Raw genomic sequence first — 23,035 nt, 5'->3', positions numbered from 1 at the left:
CGAATAAACACAATTAAGACTCGACGACTAAATGAATGGGCAGCGGTAAGGATATTCGTTTTTAGTAACAAATCTTGGGTTCCTTTGCTGCTGTTTTTCAAAACGGACGACGGTATTACTCATGGCTCCACGCTGAAGTTGTAGGATCTATCGTAGGACCCCTCAGAGGACGATCTCGTTGAATAAAACTCCAGAATATGCCGCTCTCGCACCAAAGGAACAGCAGGAAGGTTATTTTTCCATACAGTATTAGGGAACACCACTTTGCGCGAAGCGTGCGCCATTACGTCGCGGCGGATGGTAGCTACTCTGCGTTCGCAGCCTTTTCGCTTCCTTTCTGATGGCGGCGCAGTGGGTTCACAGTGGCTTGCTGCGCTTCCGCTAACGGTTTGGCCATTTTGCAAAGGGTCTATAGCGTAAATGGAGAAAATTTATCGAACAGAATCATGAAAAAAAACAAAAATAGGAAAAATACAAAAATATAGCGAAAATGACGAACCGTGTAACTCCCTTCATTTACACAAAATGCAGACTCCGAGGGAGTTCTGCCTTTAATCGTTATAATCGCATACATGGAGGTAATTGGTTGAACAGAATTGTAAAAGAACAAAAAAAAAGAAAAATACAAAAGGATAGCGAAAATGGCGAACCGTCTAAAGCCCTTCATTTATACAAAAAGCAGATTTCGAGGGTTCCAACTTTAATTTTTATAATTGCGGATATACAAATAATTGGTCGAACAGAATTTTGAAAAACCGAAAATCACAAAAATACAAAAAATAGCAAGAACAGCGAACCATGTAACGCCCTTCATTTAAACAAAATGCCGACCTGGCGGAAGTAACACCTTTAATAGTTGTATAGCGTAAATAGAGATAATTGGTGTGACAGAATTTTGAAAAGCCAAAAGTAAGTAAGAAAGAAAGACAGGGCTAATGGCAAACCGTGTAATGCCTTGCAGTTACACAAAAGTGCGGATACTGCGAAAGTTCTCTTTTAATTGTTATAATAGCGTAAACTGAGATATTTTTCGTAAAGAATTTTAAAAAGCAGAAAATAAGAAAAATGCGAAAACACTGATAATGGCAAACATTTCAACATCTTGCATTTCCACAAAATGCTGATATCGCGGAAGTACAACCTTCAGTCGTTATAATAGCGTACATGGGTGTAAATGGTGGGAAAGAATTTTAAGAAACCAGGAAATAAAAAAAAGAAAAAAACACTGAAAATTGCAAAACGTGTAACACCCTACATTTCCACAAAGATACAGGCTTCGCGAAAGTTCCACCTTCAATTGTTTTACTCGTGTAACTGGAGATAATAGATCGAACAGAAGTTTGAAATGCCAGAAAATAAGAAAAATACAAAAATATAACGAAAATGGGGCGCCGGGAAACACCCTTCATTTAAACAAAAACGCAGATGTGGTGGAAGTAACGCTTTCAATCCTTATAATAGCGTAAATGAAGATAATTGTTGGGGCAGAGTTTTGAAAAACCAAGAGATGAGGAAAGAAGATAGAAAGCAGTGAAAATACCGAACCCTGTGACACCCTGCATTTCCACTAAGATGCAGATTTCGCGGGAACTCCACGTTCAATTGTTATATTAGCGTAAATGGAGATAAATGTAAGAAGCAGAAAAAGAAAACTAAGAGGAACACTGGAAAGGGCGAACCGTGTAACGTCTTGTATTCCCACAAAAATGCAGATTTCGCGGAAGTTCCTCCTTTAATGAGTACAATAGCGTAAATGGAGTCAAATAGTCGAAAAGAATATAGGAAAACCTAAATTAGGAAAAATACAAAAAGGTACCAAAAAAGGCGAACCGCGTAACACCCTGAATTTCATTTACACAAAAATTCAGATTTGACAATTGTAACCCCTGTAACCATTCTATTAACGTAGATGGATGTAATTGCTTGGACGGAATTTAAAGAAACGAAGAAATTTGACGCTGAAGAACTCACTCTAGACAAGAAACAAAAGAATTTATGTATCAAAAGAAACTTGTATGGATTTTATGTAATTCTCTGTCTGCAAGTTGGTGGGTGAGATCGGGCTATAGACGGTTTCGAGAGCCGCAAGGAAAGGATAGAATGTTCCGTGTAAATTCAAACATAAGGAACTCTAGTGGATAGCGTGTGTTTTAGCTTCAAGGGTAGCAACGTGCGGTATGTTTAGGCTGGGTAGGCATGGATAATTGGGTGTTACGGGGAGGGCCATCATGCCGTGCCAATTATTGACGGGGTGGTGCCTGTACAGGCGTGCACAATTTCTTGGGCATGCTCTATTTTGGTGAGCATGTTCCGAATGTTATTTTTGCGTGTGGTTTGAGCATAAGGCGGAATGGGGTGAGAAATGAAAGAATCAGTGACCGTTGGACGCTGCCACGGGGATAAGGCAGTTTGAATGGTCGGGGACTTCCGAAAGAGCGAGAAAGAGTGTAAGTTTACTGAATGGAAGGAAATTACACAGAAGTCGGCCTGATTGTTTAGGCTCTGCTACTCCGTGTGAGGGAGGGGGAACAAGAAAAAGAGCAAAGATGGAGGGTGATACGTATGATGATTGAGATATACGAGACGTTATAACTACATACCGAAAATGCCTATACCGCGTGGAGTATATGCAACTGTCGAGGTTGTAGAGCATGCAACACGACGAGTTGTATTTCTTGGTGAGTGAAGGGTGCTTTAAGGCTTATTGGGTGTTTTGCTCTTGAATGGTAGCGCCCAGGAAGGGGTTGGGGAGAGGAAGAGAGGATTGACGATTGTATAGGCGGATATGTTAGGACAATTCCGTAACAGTACAGAAACTGGCGAGATGCAGTGTTCAAAGCGAGCGAAACTGTGTGTGATTGACATCATAAGCTTGAGCTCTATAGGTGATAGTATTTAGGGTGACGGCGGCTGCCAGCGTTTGTGGGGCTGTTTGGGTTACCTTGCGATGTTTGTTGGAGAAGTTTTGAATAGAATGAAGTATCTTTCTTTCGCGGCGATTTGAGTTAGGGATGCCGAATGTCTGGGCTGCGTTTGGCCCTATTAGAACTTCTAGGCGTCGAATGGGCTATCATGAAGCGGCATGGCTGGCCCCACCAAGTAGAGTACAGGTTTTCAGTCCTGTGGTGGTTTTTGGCGGAATACAGAGATGAATTCTATTTTCTAAACACAGTTTGAGGTCGGTAGAGGTAAGGGAGTTTACCAGACTGATAGCGGTTGACTGGAGCACTGTTTGCACTGCATCTAGAGGCTGAAAATTATTAACTCGGCCAATATTATAATATCGTAAGCATAAACTGCAAAGCGGACCTCGGAGTCTCTTTCGAGATAGCACAACGCCCTTAGAATGCCTTCACTAACTAGTACCGTGCTTACTATGAATACTTGTGGGACGCCCTCAACAAGGCAGAAGACATGGGTCGCCCTACAAGGCTGAGGGCCTTGATGCTGTATAGGACAAATAGCAGGAAAACCATAAACCAGATTTGTTGCTCATGCACTGGGGTTACTCTGGGAAAGTTACTAAAGGATAGTAGTTTGACGGATCCGAGCGTAAGCTTACAGACTATTCATGGCAATGAAGACATTATTGTGGCACGTATACGTGGCGCCCCCCGACGCTAATATTCGTTGGCCGCTGAGTTCGGTGGCCCCGCAAGGCTGGGTAAGCAACACTGTCTTTAGACGGCAAATAAACATAGAGTTTCATACTAATATATACTAGAGGGAAATCTGGCGCCACTGTCTAGGGGAGCCGCGCTTCAGCGAGCGTGCCGTCATGTACCGGGCAGGCACGTTCCACTTGTCCTTGGCGTGGCTCACGAACAGGCTGAAACGCTGACTTTGGCTGCAAAAATGCAACAATATTACTGCAAAAACCTAATCAAATTTGCTCTGTTATTATAAAATTAAAGCTCCCGAAAGATTTATTTGTCAGGGATTATTTAGAAGCTTCATACGCTATAAACAAAAAAACAATGTTACCCTTTTGGCTTCAAGACGAAAAAGAAGCCATGTGGCTAACCAAGCCAAGTAGGCGAGGAACGTCGCTAGCTGCAATGGCGCCGCCCACGGTGGCCCGCGAATGCAGCGCCAGATTTCCCTCTAGTATATATTAGTATGAAACTCTATGCAAATAAACACCGGCGAGCACAGAAGCTCGCGGTCAGTCACCGTCACCACCAGCAGGCTGCGGGTCGTCACTCGTCCGGAGTGTACCGCCATCATCCAGCGTTCACGAGTGCGGGGCAAATCGTGACGCTGGCAACGAGGGAAGAAGCACACAGACCGACCGAAGCCACCCAGAGCGGCGAGACGCCGACCCCCCACACCTGCCTTCACTACCGCCATGCCGATGTACTGCAGGCTCGAGCCAATTGAGGGGGAAGGGTCTGTCTTGCCGGCCTACGAAGAACAAGTGGGCGTGTTTTTCCGGGCGAACGGCATACCCGAGCCAAAACAGCGCGACATTTTTCTGCCCAGCTGTGGCACCTGCGTCTTCGGTCTCCTGCTCGACCTCCTCAAGCCGGCCGCGCCGCACGACAAGTCGCTGGGTGAGCTGCTCGCTACGCTGCGCTCGCAGTTCAGCCTGGCCACATCCACGTTAATGGAGCGCTTCGGCTTAAACAACCAGAGCCGCCGCGGAGGAGAGACTCTCGGGCAGTTCGTCGCAGTGCTGCGATGGTTAGGGAGTGGTTCGGCCTTGGGTGACCAAGTGGATTTGCTGCTCCGGGACCGTTTCGTCTGTAGCATAAACGACCCCGCCACGCAGACGCGACCCCTGGAGCTTCCTGACCCCCAGGTAGACGACTCCATGAAGGCAGCGCTGGCGATGGATGCTGCGGCCATGGATGCCGGCGAGATAGCACGTGCGGCCTGCTCACCGTCGACGCAAGCGGTAGTGAACAAGAATGTGACACGACATGGCAGGTGCAGTCTCTGCGGTGGTGCCTCCCGCCGCCCCTCACAGTGCCAGTTCGTCCAAGCGGAGTTCTTCGCGTGTGGAAGAACTGGGCGCATTGCTCGGGCGTGCCGAGGGGGGACGGCGAATAGGCAGAAGCAGCAGCCGGGGGCAAGCACATGTTCCATGCAAACCTACGGCCAAGGGAGCCGGCGCAAGGGTAGGCGGCGGGGCCCTGCGACAGCAGCTTCGGGTTCTGAACGGCTAGGCTTCACGTCGTAGGCGAAGACCCGGAGATTTTTTACATGTGGCACATGGACATAGTGCACTTCACGTCGTAGGCGAAGACCCGGAGATTTTTTACATGTGGTACATGGACATAGTGCAGTCGTCTGTGCCCTCGTATATGCTGACCGTCGAAGTCTGCGGCAAACCCATTTCCATGGAGCTGGACACAGAGGCGAGCGTGTCGGGCATGGCCGGGAAACACTTCAAGCGTACCTTCCCTGATGTGTCCGTCGAGGTGTCCCGCGTGATGCTGCGCAGCTACTCCGGACAGCTCGCCCATATCGAGGGTGAAGCACAGGTCAGCGTTCGCCTTGGCGACAGGAAGGCAACCGTGCCCCGTTACCTGACCAAGGGGTCGTCACAGACGCTGCTGGGCCAGAACTGGATCCAGGCGTTGGGAGTGCGGCTTCCAGAGTACCAGGAAGCAGTACAAGTGGTGGAAGGTGTCCCGATCGTCCTGACCGAGTTCAATGCCCTGTTCCGGCCCGGGGGTGGGCACATTCACCGGCACAGCGGCTAGCATCCATGTCACAAAGGGAGCCCGGCCACGGTTTTTTCAAGCCTCGCCCGCTGCCGTTCGCCCTGAAAGATGGGGTCACACAGGAGCTGCAAGGGTTGCAGCGAGAGGATATCCTGGTGCCCATCAAGTCGTCGGAGCCGGCCAGCCCTATCGTGCCAGTCCTGAAGCAAGACAGCCGTGTTAGGGCCTGCGGGGACTTCCAGATCACCATCAACCCCGTAGCTACCGTGGAGAAGTACCCACTGCCACGAATTGAAATCTCTGCTCAGCGTTGTGCGGGGGACAGAACTTCACCATGCTCGACCTTAGAGATGCTTACCAGCAGCCGGTGCTCCAGGAGTCATGCCGGAAGTTTGTCACCGTATCAACAATGCTGGGAATCTTCCAGTACACGCGCTTCCAATTCGGCGTGGTCTCAGCACCTGGCATTTTCCAGAGCGAAATTGACAACCTAACCAGGGGCATGAGGCACGTGCCGGTGTACTTGGACGACATCCTGGTGACCGGTACAGACGACGAGGACCACCTGCAGAACCTGCACAACGTCCTGGCACAATCGCAGGATGCTGGGCTGAAGCTCAAGCTGGAGAAATGCATTTTCTCTGCTCCCAGCATTGAGTCCCTAGGCCACGTCATTTCCCAGGCAGGCCGGGCCGCGTATTCCCAAACCATATCCCGTAGGGGCCCAGGCCGCCCACACCCCCTTCAAACGGCGACGTCACCGCGTGACGTTACTTCCTCTTCGTGGGCGACTTCATGCGACGTGGATTTTTTTTCTCTCGTTTTGGGCGGCGGCCGATGGTTTCGCTCCATGCGCGAGGCTGGAACTGGGGCGCTGGGGAGCTGACGCACATTTAGTAGAAGTTAAAGGCCCAACCGCGTACAGCGTACTTTCGGCGTTTTCTCGCGTGGCGACGCGAGCTGACGCGCGAGCAACGCCGATGTCTACGCTCGCCAGATATCGGCGTCGACGCAGCGCGAGGAAGCAGCGGAAAGCGGGCAGCAGCGGTCGGGTTTCACGTCCTTCTCGTGCTTTGGGGTCATTTCTTTCAGCAGGAGAGAGTCAATTTCTTTTTAACTTGCGGTTATCGGCTGCCTTGAGAAAATTGCAAGCAATTTCTGTTCGAAAGTAGTCATTCATTTGTGGCTTGTTTGGTTTTCATCGGGGAGATCGGCTTTGTGCGATAGCTTTTTTGAGTAAATAAGGGAGCTCTGGATACGTCGCGTGTAGTATTAGCATAATGGGGCTTGACTGCAAGATTGGTGCGTGACGACCAAGCCTTATCAACTCCAGAATGCTAGCGGCACATGTCATTCCATTCGTTGCTACCGTGGCTTGCGTAGGGAAGACCGAGGTTTTGCGATAGCTTTTGTTGACTCAAATAAGGGGGCTGGGGTTACATCGCTTGTAGTAATAGAATACTGCCCTCTGATTCAAGATGGGTGCGTAAGAAACAAGCGTTACCACGGCTCAAATTTCTCAAACAATAGCAAAGCAAAAAAACGAGGTTTGCCAAGATTCGAACCATAGACTTTCAAAACAAAACGCCAACACATAAGCGCGCAACCGCTCGGCCACGACAGGAGAAGGCGCGAGTGCCAAGAATTTGGAACCCTAACAGAGGCTGCCAACGAATATTGTCGAGTGATTTGCTTTGGTCATGTTTGAAAGACTTGAGTTGTGGTAACGCTTGTTTCTTACGCACCCATCTTGTATCCGAGGGCAGGTATGCTATTACTACAAGCGATGTAACCACATCCCCCTTATTTGGGTCAAGAAAAGCTATCGCAAAACCTCGTTCTTCCTTACGCAAGCCACGGTAGCAATGAATGGAAGGGCATGCGCCGCTAGCATTCTGGCGTTGATAAGGCTTGGTCGTTACGCACCAATCTTGCAGCCAAGCCCCATCATTGTAATACTACAAGCGACGTAGCCAGAGCTCCCTTATTTACTCAAAAAAGCTATCGCGAAAGCCGATCTCCCCGATGAAAACCAAACAAGCCACAAATGAATGAGTACTTTCGAACAGAAATAGCTTGCAATTTCCTCAAGGCAGCCGATAACCGCAAGTTAAAAAAAATTGATTCTCTTCTGCTGAAAGAAATGAGCCCAAAACACGAGAAGGACGTGAAACCCGACCGCTGCTGCCCGCTTTCCGCTGCTTTCTCGCGCTGCGTCGACGCCGATATCTGGCGAGCGTAGACATCGGCGTTGCTCGCGCGTCAGCTCGCGTCGCCACGCGAGAAAACGCCGAAAGTACGCTGCATGTGGTTGGGCCTTTAACTTCTACTAAATGTGCGTCAGCTCTCCAGCGCCGCAGCCCCAGCCTCGCGCACGGAGCGAAACCATCGGGCACCGCCCAAAACGAGAGAAAAAAAGTCGCGCACGAAGAGGAAGTGAGGTCACGTGGTGACGTCGCCGTTTGAAGGGAGTGTGGTCGGCCTGGGCCACTACGGGATATGGTTTGGGAATACGCGGCCGGGCCCCGGCACCCCGCAAAGTTGATGCTGTGCTCAAGGCGCTCAAGCTCCAGAATAAGAAGGAGCTACCGAGCTACCTCGGCCTGATCAACTTCTACAGGAGTTTCCTGCCGAACCTGTCGTCGCATCTACAGCCGCTCCATGTTCCGCTTCGAGATAGACAGCAGTCGTCCTGGAAGAAGGAACATGACGTGGCCTTCTAGCACAGGGAGGAGCTCATCACCAAGGCTCCGGTGCTGGTGCACTTCGATCCAGCCAAACCTGTCATACGGACCGTAGATGCGTCGCCGTACGGCATGGGAGTTGTCCCGGCCCACCGGGAGAAGAATGGCCAGGAACGCCCAGTGTCGTTTGCATTCCGTCGGCTTCATACAACACAACAGCGGTACAGCAAGCTGGACAAGGAAGGTTTGGCCCTCATGTTCGGTGTCGAGCGCTTGCACCAGTACCAGTGGGGCCTGGCGTTCGAGGCCACAAGCCGCTGCCGAGACTGCTGGGGCCTGACAAGGTTGTTACAGTGTAGACATCACCTCGGATGGTGTGCTGGGCCTTGAGGCCTCGGCCTACAACTACCAGCTGGTCTACCGTCTGGAAAATGACCTCCTACCTGCTGATGCCATGTGCCGACGGCCCCTGCCGTAGCTGCCTGCTGCTGTTCCTGAACCGGCCTAAGTGTTCATGCTGGAGCACGCTTACCCGGAGGCGCTGTCCAGATCGGCGGGGTCACAGGCTACCAGCCGGGACCAAGACCTGTCACAGGTGGCCAAGGCGGTGCTTCGAGGGGAGGAGTTGGCGGAGCGGACGTACAGCCCCAAGGCTGCCGTGCTGAGCCTGCAGCAGGGCTGCCTGCTCTGGTGTTCCAGGGTGGTTATTCTGCAGAGCCTGATGTCCAGAGACCTGCAGTTTCTGCACGCGGGTCATCCACGCTTAGAGAAGACCAAGATGCTGGCCCGATCCCACGTTTGTGGCCTGGCCTGGACCAGGACACTGCTCACATGGTGCAGAGCTGCCAAGTCTTCCAGGAGAACCAGCGAGCCTCGTGCCATGTGGAGATCACCCCCTGGCCGTTCTAGGAGAGACCCTGGTCTCGCCTACACGTGGAGTTTGGGGGTCTCTTCAAGGGCCACTACTTCCTGGTGGCAGTGGACGCCTTCTCAAAGTGGGTGGAGGTCCTGCCAGTCACCACTACATCAGCAGGAGCAACCATTGTGGCGCTGCGGCAAGTCTTCGCAGCCCGGTGGTTGCCGGATGTATTGTGTCCGACAATGAACTCGCTTTCGCCAGCGCGGAGTACCTGACCTGGCTGACGAAGAACGGAATCCGTCGGATGATCGTTCCGCCGTACCACCCTGTGTCAAACGGAGCTGCCGAGCGGGGGGTACATACTGTGAAGGACAAGCTCAAGAAGACCAACGCTGGGGATTTCCGAACGCAGGTTGCCCGGCTTCTCTTCCAGTACCGTACCACACCCCACTACGCCTCGGGCCGTGCCCCCTGCGAGCTCCTGTTGGACCGGATGGTGAAGACACGGTTGGACGTGTTACATGGGGACCTTCGGTCCACAGCGCTCATAAAGCAGCCCAAGGGGAAGCTGGCTGCTGACTGACGTTGCAGTACTGTGTCTTTGCCCGAGTATGGGGCTCCTGCCTGCGCCAGGAACTTCCGGCCTGGTCCACCCTGGTCTGCAGGGCATGTGGTCTCTCCTACCAGTGCGTCATCACGGCTCATCCACATGTCGGAAGGGACCACGTGGCACCGGTACGGTCACCGTGTGATGTCACCGGTATGGTGAGCTATGCTGGCAGCATCAGCCACCCCTTCAGGAAAGCAGCAGGCAGGGGGGCCAACTACTACACCGGCCGCTGCGAGCGAAGCACCAAGGGCTGGTGCTACTAGCGCCACTGTGGCGCCACTCGCAAGTTCGGTGCCACTTGCAAGGCCGGCCACTGCAGTCTCTTCGGTCGGTGCGATAGTGGCACAGGCAACACTCGACTCTGCACAGCCGTATAGACACCTGTACGCAGAAGGAGTGCGCGACCGCGGAGACCGCCGGAATATTACTGGCCGGGTAACACGCGTAGTTTTATGTGTTTATGTCGGACAAACCAACTTCGGGGTAAGGGGTGTGACAAGTATGTGGCGCCTTCCGACCGTAATCTTCATTTTCCTCTAAGTAGGGTGGCCCCGCAAGGCTAAGTAAGGAACAGTATGTTTAGACGGCCAATAAACACCGACGAGCATGGCAGCTCACGGTCAGTCACCGTCACCCCCGGCAAGCTGCAGGTCGTCTCTCGGCTGGAGGGTACCGCAGTTCTCTATCGTTCCCGAATTAGGGGCAAATCATGACAATTATGTGTGGAGAGGTTAAGATAAGGGTGATTAATAAGCCGCGTCGAACACAGAGGCTGTCATGGGTGAGCAGGCTTGGGCAAAAGCCGGTTTGAGCTGCATGGTAGTATGATCGAAGGTTATTAAAGATAGTGGGTGAGGTACGCAATTTTTTCTGAGGCATTCCATGAGCTTGGAGAACTGTGATATGCTGAAGTCAGTGCCTATCACGTGGCACGAGGGATACTAGCAGAGCCACCATAAATAAAAACAGAGGTCCAAGTACCTTACCAAGATCGGAATAACCATGGCCCCTCGCTTACCCCACAGTCGGCTAGTGGCGAGTCGACCATAACGTTGAGGCTGATAGGTCATGGCGTAGGCACGCCATGACCTATCAGCCTCAAATTTTCAAAGACATTCACTGTCAAAGCGGAAGGTGGCGATAGGTAGCGAAGGTCGTACGCACTGAAGAAGTTTATGCCACCTCATTTATGCCTAAAAACTTTATATGCGAACTGTACACGTGGCATGTCCTGTGATCATTGACTTATCACTTCGGTATTTGAATGTGAGGCTTTGGCTACTGATTAGCTTGATAATATTGGGAACAAGGCGGCTGTAACGTAAAAGTGAGGCTTTGTCACTTACTCACATTGCGGAAACGATTTATTCATCGATGTTCATTAAGGGTATGTCTGTGCTTTCGGCCAACGCTGTATTCTATATTACGCAACGACTTTTTTCGTTGGTCGTCAATTAAACGAAGCTACAGTTTGATACGTTTAGAGGCAGTTTTACATAATCGACGCTATCGCCATTACAAGAAAATATTCGTACTCACGTTGCTCGCAAGTCTGTCCGCGAAAGCCCGGTGGACAGACGCACATCCCCGTGATGTCATGGCACACGCCGCCATTTTGGCAAATGGGGCATTGGAAGTTGCAACTTGGGCCATAAATGCCGTGAGGACAGGCTGAAAAAAAAGAAAAGATACATGCTTTTTTTGTGTTTTAAGCATTCTGAGTAGATAAAGCTGTTATTACCGCAATATACGTGCACGGCCCGGAGTAGTAAGACACGAAATGAAAGGAATATTTTACATTTGTCCCGGGGGTGAAGAGAAACTGAACAGCAGGGCCTTAGTTTAAGTATTAAAATGTCTAACTGCTTCAGATCAAGCCGAAGAGGAACATGAGTGGTGATGAAGATGAATAATTTTGTTGGTCGGATTCCGTGCGAGACCATGAAAATAGAAACAATATATCAGTGCAATTCCTCTCCGTGAAGGTAGGCGACCAAAAGAACTATTTGTAGGTTACTGGGAGAGAATACACCGGGATTTCAGCAACCCGACGTGTCCGGTTTCCGCCTCGAGTCATTCGAAGTTGTGACGTGTAGGGCCCACGCTGGGCGTACGCGGCCCGATCGTGGCTGGTAGTTTCATTCCGGCGCTCCCGCATCCATTGCAGCTTGTGCTCACGCATACGCTCTTGAAGGCACGCTGTTCTTCCTCACCCCGTGCAAGGTGCGTCCTACCCATGCCTCGGACGCAACGCAACTGAAATCACGTCGCTAGGTGATCTATGACGCCACAGTAAAAGGACACGCACTTTGGTTCCGTACACAGTGACATTTATTTTCCACGTCTCGACGTACTATCTCCGTCACTCTAGTCCGAGCACCGGAGGAATACCTTCTGGACTGCAAGTCGGAGGACTGCTGACGTGGCAGAGTGCTGACGTCACAAAGTGGCAGCGCAGGCCGCGTGGGTGATGGCGACGGCGGCGGAGGCGAAGGTGGAGGTGCGGCGCGCGGACGTACATGCTGAAACACTTTCAAAGACGATATCCTTTTTGGGATAGTTGGACGCGGAAATTTTAGTCTGTCTGCCTGTCTGTCAGTCCCCCGATTCAGCTGCCCGGCAAACGTTTACGGAGATGTTGAACGAGCCGTTTATATACTCAACACCTGTTATAGACATCTAAATCTGGTTCCAGTGCTCATACTTACCAACATTGTTTTCGCGAAAACAAAACATTACGCATATCTAAACAAAAAATTAATGCATAAGTGCTATTTGAGCATTCCTATAATAAACATACGCGGATGCTTGATTTGTGCGATAGCAAATCACACACAGCAGCCAAAATAGAAAAAAAATGCCCGTAGAAAACAGCGCCACCTGGAACTTGCCCTGGATGCACACGTTTCTGTTTCTCAGGGCCAGTTGCAGGTGGCGCCGCCAGTCTCAACCGAAGTATGTTCTCCGGTGCGTTGCGTGGTTCGTGTTTCTTTTACTGTACCCGGCGCCCTAATTAATTTTGCGCGGAATGCACATCGATCTGGAAAGGACACCACATACGCGGTTTTCCATCGTTAAGCGACCACGGCAATTGTGATGAAGTTCCAAGTCTAGACGCAAGGACATGCGCACAAAACTGAAGGAGAACACCGAGGAGGACATTGCGGTGGAAAAGTGCCGGCATGCCGACACCCGTCGTCTGACGCATGCCGAGCGGCTAGCGAATGACCGTGAGACACGGCGCACCAGGAGGCAGTGCGGCGCACACCTACTTCACGACGCGCGAGCAGTCCGCTTTCTACCATTTAATTGATTGATTAATTGTAGGATATAGGCGCTGACCCAACGCAAGCGTTGAGGCGCGCCGTAGTGGAGGGCTCCGGATCAATTTTGACCACCTGGGTATCATTACGTTTGTCGAAATCTCCTACACACGGGCGTTTTTGCTTTTCGCCTTCGCCACGATTGGGCGACGACGCGGGAAAAAATGAAACTCCCTCAAACAAACCTACATTGCATAATCCTGCAACGACGGAAACGTTAAGGGAAGAGCATCACGGGTGGGCGAGTGACAGACAAGGACTGATGGAGCAGTTGCGGCAGAAGACTCGCCTTTCAACGACATTTGTAGGGAAGCAAACAGTGACGCGGCTAATTTTAAAGACGATAGTCTTGCTTGGGCTACTTAAACGCAGTAATTTTGGTCTGTCTGTCTGTCTGCCTATGACTCGATTCAGCCACCCTACCAAAGTGAAACAGAAACTGCGCAACAGCCCTGTATACTCATCGCCAAATCTAAACGCCTAAGACTGGTGTCAATGTTCATACTTATCAACATTGTTGGACAATAACAAGACATTGCACAAATATAAGGCAGAAAATGAATACATAAGTGATATTTGCAGTGTTCCTTAATTAAAAAAATTCACGGATGCTTGGTTTCTGCGATAGCAAATGAAATACTACATCAACGGCAGAAAACCATTGCCTGCTGTTGTCAGCGCCACCTCCTGGCGGCATTTAAGATATGAAACGGCAATAGCAACGAAAGGTTCCACTACATGGGATCCACGTTCCGCTTGGAACGCTCGTGTAGTAGGGCGACATGGTTCTATAAATATTGTAGTAAGGTGCCTCAATTCACGGGCGTCTGCGCCGTACTGCAGCGCTGGCACCGAGACACCAGACTTGGAGCAGTGGAACGCGGTAAATTTAAATTAACTTGAGAAAACCTCCAGCGTGTTATATTGGGAGGAACGAGATGGGGAGGAACAACATGAGAGGTGAGCAGAAAAGAGAAGGGTGGCATTTACTTGGCAGGGGCGCCAGTCGACTACCGTCTTTCGTGGACATTTGCAACGAAAGGAGCAGATGCGCGGCCTTTGATACAACAATATCAATACAACGGGGTATGCGTGGTATGCGGTAAAGAAACGGACACTATGCGGCACATGGTGTTAGAATATGAGACTATCGATCGAAATAATCTTCATAAGGGAAATGTTCGGCTTTAAGGGCAGCACAGAAGCGGATAACTTCAAGGCTGTCGAGGCGACTGAAAGAACATTAGAATTCGGGTGGATGAAAAGCAAAGAGGGGAATATTGCGTAGGGCAGCTCCCTCCTGTAACACGAAAAGGTATTTTTAGCCTGCCCTAAGAGGAGCACTAGGTATAAACGAAGAGTATTAAACAGATATATATTGGTTTCTTTGATAAGATAACACCTCATTACCCTGCTACAAAGAGGATATTGTTAGCAAACAATCAATCAATCAATCAATTAATATATTTTTCTGATTGGTGGCGATATTTGAATAATATAAAAAAATTGTCTGTGCGGGTGTACAAGCATTGTTCATGTGGCAGCGATATTTTAACAAAATACAGTCATATAACGGGAAAACTATGTAGTGACAGCGCACTATACATTACTGCGGAATACAAGTAGTGCACCAGCACACCGTGCACGTCAGTTTGTCGACGGCGCATGTGGGTGCACGTGCGGGCACGTTGTACTATGGTTGCGAGTGTTTCCTGACTAGGCCATTTTTTAATTCTTGATATCAGCCGTGCAGTGGGGAGGGTTGTAACTTGAAGAAACATCTTTTTGGATTCGCCATGCCGAACAAAGGCTGCATCCCCCAGCGCCGTTGTAATTTCAGCCCCGCAAGTGAAAGGCGCACGTTCCAGATTTGCCCAAGACGAGGAACTGCTCAGGAAATCTGCGCACGTTATTCCACAAGAGAACTTCTGTCCTTAACAGCGTTTTAGGGTGAGTTAACCCAGATAATGTTTTCGGCCTTCAGAACGCTTAAAAATAGTCTACGTATCGCCTCCAAAAAGCACATAGTATTGGAAGTCTATCAGTCCCGCGGTCCCGAAAACAAGTAGAGTTTAAACGAGGGCTGGTTTTTTAACAGTCCGCGAGCCGAAGATAGTCATTCACGGGACTTTGTAGGTTGACGAATAAACAAGCTCAAGTGTGAGAAATGCAGAACATTGACAATGAATAAAGCGATTTCAGTGTCAGCTGCAGAAAAGCGTTATGACTTAATCAGACCGATTGATCGAGCGAGCCATGTGCATCCAACGGTGTATGTGGTAAACGAGCCTGTTGCGCATAATTATGCCATCGTGGAGCAATCGTCCCAAGATCCCGTGTTCTTTAAGCTATCGAACCAACGCCTAGTGGTTATAGACTGCCCCGGGGAGTAGTAGTAGTAGTGCCACTTTATTTTACATTGGGTTCAGGGCAGGGGGTGGCGGAGGCCCAATGGGTACCCGCGACGTCCAGGGCTCTGTCCGTGACGGTTTCTTGCGTTGCGAGGTCAGAGCTACCCAGAGCCTGCTCCCAGTGAGAAGAGGAGGGGAAAGGAGGGAAGGGGTGGTTGCGCGGACACTCACAGAGCGAGTGGAAGAGAGTGTCCAGCGCGCCACATGAGGGGCAGTGAGGGGAGGTGAATTGGTGTGGGTGAGTGTGCACAAGGAGAGAGCGGTGTGGGAAAGTGTGGGTTTGTAAGAGCCGCCACATGCGCGCGGCCGGCAGAGTAAGTAAAGGGTGCGGGGGAGGTAGGTTCCTGCGGAGGAGGCGGTAATGTTGAGTTATGTCCCTTTACGTAAGTAGGTACGCGTGGGACATTTCGGGGATACCGTGTGTAAGCGTAAAAGAAACGGTAGCACGGGATATCAAAGCTCGGGCGTGTTGGTGTGCCGTCTCATTACAACCTACGCCGGTGTGGGCCGGAGTTCACAGTAGCATCACGGGGTGGGCAGGGAGATTCTGAAGAATAATTTTGAGGGCAGCTGTGGTAATGACGCCCTTTGTGTAATTTCGTAGGGCAGTTTGGGAGTCAGATAAAATGATTTGGGGGGTAGGTAATTGAGTTTGGGCAAGGGCAAGGCTGCCTCTTCCGCAGTTACCGAGGAGGTGGTGGCGACTGTAGCTGAAGCCTGAGAGATTGTTGAAGAAGCGCCTACTAGGACGGGTGGGGTAGGCCGCTGCGTCTACGTAGGGAGTATGCTGAGAGGGAGAGTAGCGGGAGAGGTGTGCTTGGGCTCGGGCTAGACGGCGTCCGCGATGGTAGGCTGAATGCATATTTCGCGGGATCGGCTTAATCTTGAGACGCCCGCGGAGAAGCCGGGGGGATGTTAGCTGGAGGATCTAAAAGAAGCGTGGGGTTGGCATGAATTTGATCGAGGATCTGCCGACCAGCCGAGGTCCTGGAAAGGCGCGTGAGAGGGGCCAGGCGATAGGCTTCGATTACGTCGTCTATGGTATTATGTATACCAAGCGCGAGGAGTCGTTGGGTGGGTGCGGGCGGGGGCAGTAGCAGCACGGAGCGACAGGCTCTCCGAAGTAAGGTATCGAGGGGGAGCTGCTGACCAATGACGAGTAGTCAGATTTTGACACATTCGACGAAGGGCAGAGCAGCGAGCTAGTTAGGAAACCCATATTGTGGTGTAGTGTGAACATTCTCCTGAAGAACTGTTGTAGAATAATGAATGACGAGATTTTGAACACTCATTGAAACTACCAAAAAGAAGGTTGCAAACGCTAGGTAAATTATAGACCAGGCCTTCGAGGCCTGGTCGATAATTTCGTTTTAAGTGTCATTCGTTTTAAGTGTCATGTTCGGCGTTCCATACGCGATTCTACTAACAAATAGGGCTTCTATAATTCTAAGAGTATCAGATTCTTTGAGTGCATAGCGACGGTGCGCGACGCGCTGAATACTGTGCCCGAGCTGGTTAACAGTGTTTTAAAGAGAGGTGATTGTGTTGATTCCCGAGCCATTTTAGGGGACAGTACCCAAAATTTGCAAATGTGGCACAGTTGGAAGGGATTGGCCATTTAGGACCGGATCTGGGTTGATGGTATTGCTTTCTTTAGCTGTACCAGCACGAAGTGTTAAAATCACTGATTTGTCCGGCGCACATTCTAGGCCTCGTGCTCGTACGTAGTTCTGTGCTAGGTTTATAGCTACTTGAAGTGTATCTTGTTGGTCCCGAATGAATCCTCTCTATAGAGTGATGTCATTCGCGTAGATTGCACGTCGAATGTGAAGCACTTCTTGCAATGAAGGGGGGAGAGCTTTCATGGCAAAATTAAACAAAAGGGGGCGAAATTACTGAACCCTGGGGAATGCCGCGAGAGATCGCCTTGAATGGAGCATACGCAGATAGCCCATTGCTATGGTTGTATGCTGTGCGATTGTTAAGGAAGGATGCCACATAAATGTACATTCCTGGCCCACAATCAACGGATGCGAGGTCGTGAGGAATAGCGTGGTGACTGACCATCATCAAAAGACCCTTTATGTCTAAAGAAAGCAAGAATGCGGCGCTGAGCTGTTGGGAAGGCCGGTCAATAATTTCTTCTCCCTAATTTTGAAGAGTATGATCTTGGTCGAGAGGAGTGGGCGGAAGCCATACACTGTATTTGAAAAATATTCATGGTCTTCAAGTTATGGTGAGAGGCGATTTTGGATGATGTTTTCAAATAATTTTCCCACACAAGATGTTAGGGAAATGCGTCTTAGGTTCGCTGGTGCTAATGGCCCCTGCAGGTTCTGGAGTGAGTGTTTTATCAGCATGCTTCCACTGAGAGGGTATTTCTTCCTTCATTTATTGATTATTATTGTAATTTAATAGAGCTTCTAAAGTTTCAGTTTCGAAATTTCGCAGGAGCGTATTTGTACTTTTGTCCTTTCCCCGTCTAGTGTTCCGGGTGAGGTTTCAGGCTGCGGCTTCAATTTCGGCTGCGGTGAAGGGTGCATCCAAATCGTGGTTGACAGCGCCCTTATACGATTGGAAAGGCTGCACGAATTGGGTGCCATTCTCTTTTCATGGTTTTTGAAGATCAACGAGAAGACCCGCCTCTGTTCCCGGATAATTATGAATAAGCCGCCTTAACTGGCGGGCAGTGACCGACTTTGACTACTTCTTTCACATGAGGGAACGAAGGAGGTGCAACGTGCGGCGGGTACCGAGAGTGCCCTGCTATTGCGTACAAACCTGTGCCCAGTTTCGATGACTTAGAGTTATAGCATAATCGGCCGCTTGCTGTGTCAATTTGGCTATTCTGAGACGTAGTTCTCCATTTGTTTCATGTTTTTTCAATCATTTAGTTAAACCTCTGTTGGCTCCCACAGGTGCAGAAGATCCGAATCTACAGCAGGGCAATCTTGCATGAGAAGCAATTCCTTTGTTTATTGTTGAACAATTTATAACATCCTTTGTGTCCACTCTTCAATTGATTGAATGGGACTCGTTGGGACAATTCACGGAATTTCTGCCAATCAGCTATTAGGGCACTGCCAATCACTTGTGATTGATTGCGATGATGCGGAAGTTGCAACTTAATGACGGAAATCTGACTGCCCAACGTTTCTGAGAGACATTCTCATCTAGTGTTTTTCATACCATGCGTTAAAGAGAGATCCGGAGTTGTATCTCGAGAGACACATTGCCTAGCCTCATCGGAATGCCTAGAGCATTGCAGAAATGTACGCTATTACTTCATATCACACCGTAAAGTTTCTGTCCTTTTTTTGTTGTCCTTATGATAGCCGGTAAAGCGTATGTTGAGCATTGAAGTCTTCTGCTATCATCAAAGCATGCCCTTTTCTGCGCTGTTTGACGGCGTTAACAAGGTGGTCAATCTCACCTAGGGGAGCCATCGGAGGGTTATATATATTTAGTGGGAGCAGGCTATTGGGATTTTTCTTCATCGGGAGTAGCTCCAAGAAGGTATAGGTAATGGTTGTGGCCAGAGAGTGTACGTTCGGCGCTTTACTTGTCTGTACGAGTATGGCTGTCCAATTTTGTTGATTCGTAGTAAAAGCTGTGTAGCCTTGGAGGCGAACTTTATCCATCTCCGTTTCTTTTAACGCAATGGCGATGGGCGAATGTTGCTACGCGTAGAAAGTTTCCTGCGATATGAACGACAGTTCCATTTCCAAATAACTGTTGCTGGGTTCGGAGGACCCATAGGAGACCCTCTCGTTCTGTTGTCATGGCATTGTTCAATTTACCTGGCACGTTGCTTGGGTTGCCATTCGTTGCTTGGGTATCATTTACCTGGCGCGTTGCGTGTTGCAATTCGGCCAGCAGCCATGCGGCTGCTGGCGAATTGCTCTGGCACTGCTGCTTGATATTCGTGCCGTTTTTCCTTTTCACAGGTTTTGCATCCTCTTGATGTTCAAGCGCAGCAATGCGGCATTCCATAGATTTGGCCCAGGGATCGATGAGCTTTTCAATGCGCTCCATTACAGGAGACGATGGATTGTTGAAAGTGGTCTGCGCTGCGGTCGGGGATGTTGCTGTGTCATGGGCTCGCTGTGTCGGTACCGCCTTCTGCGCTGTTAGACGGGTCAGTAATTTTTCGATACGACACTTCACATTTTCCGTGCGAATCGTCTGCATATGGAATTGCTTCGTGAGGTTGGCGTTTTCTCGTTTTAATTGCTGAAGGCGAGGGTCATCAATCGTGTTATCTTGGACTGAGAAAGGCGGAAAATCTTGCGGTTCTGTTATCGATAAGGCAACTATGGGCGACGGACTGGCGTGTTACATTGGCTGCTATCCGTGAGCGTTGTTTGCTATGCTAGAGGAGGTCACATATGAGTGTTCATTGATAGGCTGGTGAGAAGAAAGCATTTTCTCACGGGCAAGGCGTTCCCGTGGGGGGTAGGCAGCGGGGAAGGGCGAAGTTTTTTTCTGCATGCCTTTCTGGCGGTTGAGTGGGCAAGTCCGCAGAATTTACATTTCGATGTGCATACGTGGCTTGGGGAGGGTCACGTTCATAACAGTGGGCACATATGGTCATGTAAGTTGTCGGACAAACATTGCGTCGGTTGCCGATGGCTCCACACAAAGTGCAGCATTGAACCGATCGGCGATACGGGCGGCTTTGAGTGTGCAGCCTGTGAGCGGGAATCATTGCGACGTTGCCATCCCGCCGCTGGTTGTTACAAACGGGCAGGCGTCTCCAAACCAGGCTCCGATGCCTCCGTTATGCGTGGTAGTGTGGTGAACAGCGGCCAACCAAAGTTGCCGCCCACAACAAAAAGCCGAACCCAAACTTTACTGGTTTACTGACGAGAGACAAGCCGAAGCTATACAGGAACAATACCCTCACGAGCGAGGTTACAGTACACGACTCGAATAGAGCGACAGCATGGATTTGCTGCTCGAAATCGAAAGAACTACCCACCGTGGGGGCGGGTTTTACACAGTCACCGTGACGTCTCCGCGGCTTTTTCCAGTGCATTTTGCGCGCGGCGCGAACATAGTACAGAGACACCCGACACTATTTCTAGAGTTCGTGAGGGCGGGCAGTATCGGCGCTTTTTGCATCTGTTAGAGGGGGACGAGAAGATTTCGGCTGCGGCGTCTGCCCGCCGAGACAAGTCGCTGCACGAAGCGTTTGCCGCCGCCGAAGTTTGAATCAGCGACCACGTGACGCTCGCGCGCTGGCCGTTCAGAGGCATGTTGTGATCTGTCCTAGGCAGGCTTGCACTCGCAACGTGCAGGACGCGCGAACATGGTAGAAGCGCGCAGAATGGTAATAGTGTGTGCAAAGGCACGTCCGGGCCTTCAAATGCCACTACGGCGGAGGTCGATTTCCGAAGCATTCTGGCTGGCACTATGCGGGGTCCTGACGACGCAATGGTATAGTGCAGCAGCCGCGGCTGCTGATGTCACCGTGGTCATAGAAGGCCTAGGTGCGATGTTCGACGTGGTTCAGTCTTCAAGTTGCGATTGCTGTCGTGTGGACGGTTCGATGTAATTGGAGCTGCGTCAATCGAGTGGGCGTAACTTTAAAAAAATTGCCCCCACCTCCCCGAAGGGAATCGTGAGGAAGTGCGAATGCATTTCTTGCGCCGAGAGTACACGGCGTAGTAATTGTGCCATCGCCTTGAGAGGCGCAGTACCGGCGAGGGGGAGCTGTCAGGCGAGGGGAGAGGCTCGCGCCGAGGGTGAGTGCAAACCTAACCCTTCCCTTCCCTTCACGATTCCCTTCGGGGAGGTGGGGGCAATCGGAGCCGGACCCAGCCGACTCCAGTCGATGCGCACGCCGCTAGCGACATACAACGGCGCATGCTCCAGGTGCTTCAACCACGCCAAGATGCTACCACGCTTTACTAGTCCGCGCCTGTACGTAGCCGGACTCACCAGCCTCCGCTTCACGTGCACGTCCATCGCAACGTCCTCGGGAACCAGCCGCGGAAGGCACTCCACCACGCTCGGAACGTCGATGGGCACGTTCACGATCTGTCCCTTAATGCCGTACTGACCGTTGCCCCGAGTCAGCCGCCTGATGGCCATGAAGGGGAGGCGAGGAGAGATGAGGCGCTCTTCGACCGAGTTTAGATCGGGAAGGTGAGCGGGACCCCCACCACCCCGGCGGACGATTCAGGCTCGCTTAAGAAGTGCATTCGCACTTATTCCTGGCCAATCTCCCACGTGGGTATGTGCCATGTCAGCGGCCAGGCAGCGCGCGCCCATCTCCCCCCGTTGCTAAGGAAGACGAAAAGCGCGCGCACCCGCAGCTGTTGCTATGCGGACGGCGGAAGGTTCGGGGTCGCTTATAAAGTGCATTCGCACTTAAAAAAGCAAATGATACTAGTTACATCAGGAAATCTGCAGAGAAACAGCATAAAGGCGATGGTCAAGGAGGGACACCATGCAGCGTGCGTGTTCTCTCTGGGCTTCTTCTTCGTCGAGCAAGCGCCGAGAGCACTGCATTTGATGTAATGAATACGCGAAGGTACACTTCACCAGCGTAGGGAGTTGGGGACGATGGTAAATACTGCGCCGGTAAGTTAACCCTCCACGTAACTACTCGCACATGTGCACTCGAATGGAGTGGAGTCAAGTACTCCTGAACAAATTTTATGCCTAACATAATCATTATGCGTGAAAGTGTTCTCCGTGCCTTTCCACACTTTACAACGCAAAGTAAGGATAGAGAGAAACTTACTGCGAACAATCACTCTGAAGATTCCCCGACGTTTTCCAGGCGCACTACCATGGCCTTGGGCAATGTACACTCCGCTGTGGTACAGGTCGACTGTTGGTATGTTCCACTGAGAGGGGTCAGTTTGGGTGGTGAGCGTCGAAGCTTTTCGCGCAGAGTCAACTCTGGCCCAGAATCGCACAGTGGAGGTCGCGCTTTTTCCGGGTAAGGCCTGAACCCGTAGAGTTACAGAGTCGTTCAAGCTGGCAGTGACAGTGTACTTCTGAGGCAGGAAACCGGGATTGACTGCGGAAAAACGAACAGAAATAATGGAACTGAGAGTTCTAAAGTCAGTCGAAAAAAGTGAGAGTAGTTTTTTAACAGCGAAGCTGTTTAGAAATTTGTTGATTCCGGCGTTTCACAAAACTCAGCATAACAATATAAAGAAAAGAAATTACCGGCAGGATTGAAACCGGAGTCAGGTAGACCAACGGACTTAGAGCTAGTCGTCTTACCAACACAGCTACGACCAAATTTCTTTATTCTTCTTTACTACATGGGAGATTACGCTTTGGCGTGACAGTACGAGGATACGTATTCAAGCAACAAAAGAATAACCCTCTAGGAGAAGCACAAATAAATCAAAATTAAGGAAAAGACACACAAGCGTTTGAAAGAGAGAACTAGTCAGGCGGTTGGTCTGGTCCTGCGAATTATACACACGACGTACAAATGCCACAGTTTCACCGAAT

General features: G+C 50.4%; 1 protein-coding gene across 1 annotated transcript in view; it reads right to left on the bottom strand.

The window, feature by feature from the left end:
• The window catches only part of LOC144162548 (receptor-type tyrosine-protein phosphatase T-like), a 229,376-nt gene that overhangs the window by 137,836 nt on the left and 68,505 nt on the right, over window positions 1-23,035 (bottom strand). The window contains exons 8-9 of the mRNA XM_077693134.1: window positions 22,308-22,589; window positions 11,362-11,493 (exon numbers count right to left, since the gene is read on the bottom strand). Coding sequence (XP_077549260.1) covers window positions 11,362-11,493; window positions 22,308-22,589 — 414 coding nt within the window. The remainder of the gene's footprint in view (window positions 1-11,361; window positions 11,494-22,307; window positions 22,590-23,035) is intronic.

The sequence above is a fragment of the Haemaphysalis longicornis genome, unplaced genomic scaffold (genome assembly GCF_048455015.1).
Source record: "Haemaphysalis longicornis isolate Haplotype H1 unplaced genomic scaffold, Haemaphysalis longicornis Haplotype H1 scaffold_12, whole genome shotgun sequence".
Lineage (NCBI taxonomy): Eukaryota > Metazoa > Arthropoda > Arachnida > Ixodida > Ixodidae > Haemaphysalis > Haemaphysalis longicornis.
Note: the sequence above shows the minus strand (reverse complement) of the source record. Positions and strands in the feature narration are given on the sequence as shown.